The 2,435-nt window shown below is 36.2% G+C and overlaps 1 protein-coding gene across 1 annotated transcript; it reads left to right on the top strand.

Moving 5' to 3' along the window:
- The first annotated feature begins 307 nt into the window (after window positions 1-307).
- LOC103483906 (transcription factor MYB78) lies at window positions 308-1,939 on the top strand. The gene is made up of 3 exons (XM_008440751.3): window positions 308-596; window positions 703-832; window positions 941-1,939. Exons 1-3 carry the CDS (start codon window positions 431-433, stop codon window positions 1,575-1,577), a joined length of 933 nt encoding a protein of 310 aa, XP_008438973.1. The 5' UTR covers window positions 308-430; the 3' UTR covers window positions 1,578-1,939.
- The last annotated feature ends 496 nt before the right edge of the window (window positions 1,940-2,435 follow it).

The raw sequence follows: 2,435 nt of genomic DNA, 5'->3' as shown, positions 1-2,435 counted from the left end.
TATAGAGATAGATATATATGATCATGTTATTAAATTATAATTCCAAATTAAAATTAAAATTAAAATTAAAAGAAAAAAGAAATAAAATAAACAAAAGCACAATTTTCAAAACAAGCTAAAAATAGTCAAAATGTACAACTCGAGAGAGGGAAAAAAGAGTAGCCATTAACTAATATTAATAATGGAGTTTAAGTGGTAATTAAGTGATTAATTAATTAAACTCCCTTATTGCGGCTTCCCCCCTCTTTAATTTTTCCCTTTCTCTCACTTTAACCCCCTCATCTTTCCCTATCTATAAAACCATCCCACTTTCTTTCTTGTCCTCTCCGTAGCCCTCTCTTCCCCCCACCCCCTCTCCCTCTCTCTAAAACAAAACCTCCCACCCAAAGCAAAATTAAATCACATCAATCTCGCCGCCCCTTCCCGGGAAATGGACGGAAATAAAGACAGAATGTTCGATTCCGGTACCTTACATGGCGGCGAAGACGACTCCGACCTGAGACGAGGCCCCTGGACGGTGGAAGAAGATATTATTCTAATCAATTACATCGCTAATCACGGCGACGGCCGCTGGAATTCCCTTGCTCGTTGCGCCGGTAACCTAACCGATTATTCCTCCTCTGTTTTTTGAATTTTTATCAATCGCTTTCTCACATTGGAATATGTAATAATTGAATCGGTAATAATTTGATTTTTACACAGGTCTTAAACGTACTGGAAAAAGCTGCCGGTTGAGGTGGTTGAACTATCTCCGGCCGGATGTCCGGCGAGGAAACATTACACTTGAAGAACAGCTCTTAATCCTTGAACTTCATTCCCGTTGGGGAAATCGGTACGTCAAATGTGTGTTTATATGTATAGCAAAATAAAACTTAATTACGAATATGAGGAAGCAGTAAGAGATTTTTTTGATCCGATTTTTTTTTTTTTTTTTTTATAGATGGTCGAAAATTGCACAACAGTTACCAGGACGAACGGATAACGAGATAAAGAACTATTGGAGAACTCGGGTTCAGAAGCACGCAAAACAGCTGAAATGTGACGTTAACTCTAAGCAATTCAAGGACACCATGCGATATCTATGGATGCCGCGTCTTGTCGAACGGATTCAGGCAGCCGCCGTGTCCTCCGTCGCCGCTTCCGCCGTCGTTGACGGAAGTGGATCGTACGGATCAGTGACTCCGACGCCGCCAGCTTTGATGATGAACGGTGGGAGTGATTTCGTCAGTACTCCACAAGTAACTCCGAGTTACACGTCGGAGAATTCTAGCTCCGGTGGCGGTGGTGGTTCTTCAGATGGGACGCAGGTTTCGTCCGTGTCGGAGTTGACGGATTGCTACAATAATTTTAGTTGTAATTTCCCGGCGGGTTACGAGCAGGATGCGGGGGCGGGGGCGGCGTCGATGCAGAGTCCAGCGGGTGGATTATTCTTTAACGAGGGGACATTGGATTTCCAGGCGATGCAGCAGAGTAGTTGCGAGTGGATGGCGGGGGACGGCGGTGTTGACACGTCGGAGAGCTTGTGGAATGGTGCCGGAGCCGATTACTTTTGGTTCTTGCAGCAGCAATTGAATTAACAGCATCAAAAAGAGAAATTAAAAGGGGAAAATATACATAAATTGTAGAGCTGAAGATCATGATCTGAAAAAAAAAAAAAAAATAGAAGAATTATAGGAATTTACCAAGAACAGGGTCCAATTTTTTGGATTGTTCTTTCTTTTTTTTCTTTAAAGAAGTGTTTCTTTTAAATTTCCAATTATTGGGGGCTTGGGGGAATTTGTATAATTGAATCTTGAGGGTTTTTTTTTTTTCTCTTTTTAAATTTGTTATTTCTATATCATTAAGGGAGTGGTAGGCTGATAGCTTAGGTAAGCTATTACTTCTTCTTCATTCCCACTTTCCTTATCTTTTAAATAATTAACTTATGGTTCCATCGTAAATTCCTTCGGTTTTCATAAATTATATATTTTGGGTTAAATCATTCAAAACAAGTCTTAAAATAATGGAATTTTGTTTTAAACATAATTAAAAAAATATTTATAAATATGGGTTGTTATAAAAAAATATATAGAAAATAAGAAAAAAAATTATAAAATATAGAAAAAAATTTAAAACTACTAATAAAAAAATGTTATAGACATCATGCTCTTTCATTCGTAAGTTATAAAATTTTTTGTATTTTATAAATAATTTTAGCAATTTTGTCCTTTAAAATTATTTATTTATAAATATAATAATATTTTATTTTTTTATTACTAACAAATCGTGATGAATTTGGATATAAATCTATCAATGTCCGACTAGAGTCATAGATGATGTATATACTACTAATCCATCGCCATTTATCACATAATAAAGTACTTTTTTATTATATTTATAAAGAAGTTGATCTATTTTGATATATTTGAAAAGATAATAATTATTTATGGTTTAAT

The sequence above is a fragment of the Cucumis melo genome, chromosome 6, assembly GCF_025177605.1.
Source record: "Cucumis melo cultivar AY chromosome 6, USDA_Cmelo_AY_1.0, whole genome shotgun sequence".
NCBI lineage: Eukaryota > Viridiplantae > Streptophyta > Magnoliopsida > Cucurbitales > Cucurbitaceae > Cucumis > Cucumis melo.
This window is presented reverse-complemented; position numbering and strand designations above follow the sequence as displayed.

Bases quoted from the DNA above. Each gene is read 5' to 3' on its own strand.
- LOC103483906 (XM_008440751.3), top strand. From the start codon at position 431: ATGGACGGAAATAAAGACAGAATGTTCGATTCCGGTACCTTACATGGC. The intron at 597-702 runs GTAACCTAACCG...ATTTTTACACAG, and splicing joins TTCCCTTGCTCGTTGCGCCG to GTCTTAAACGTACTGGAAAA. The intron at 833-940 runs GTACGTCAAATG...TTTTTTTTATAG, and splicing joins CATTCCCGTTGGGGAAATCG to ATGGTCGAAAATTGCACAAC.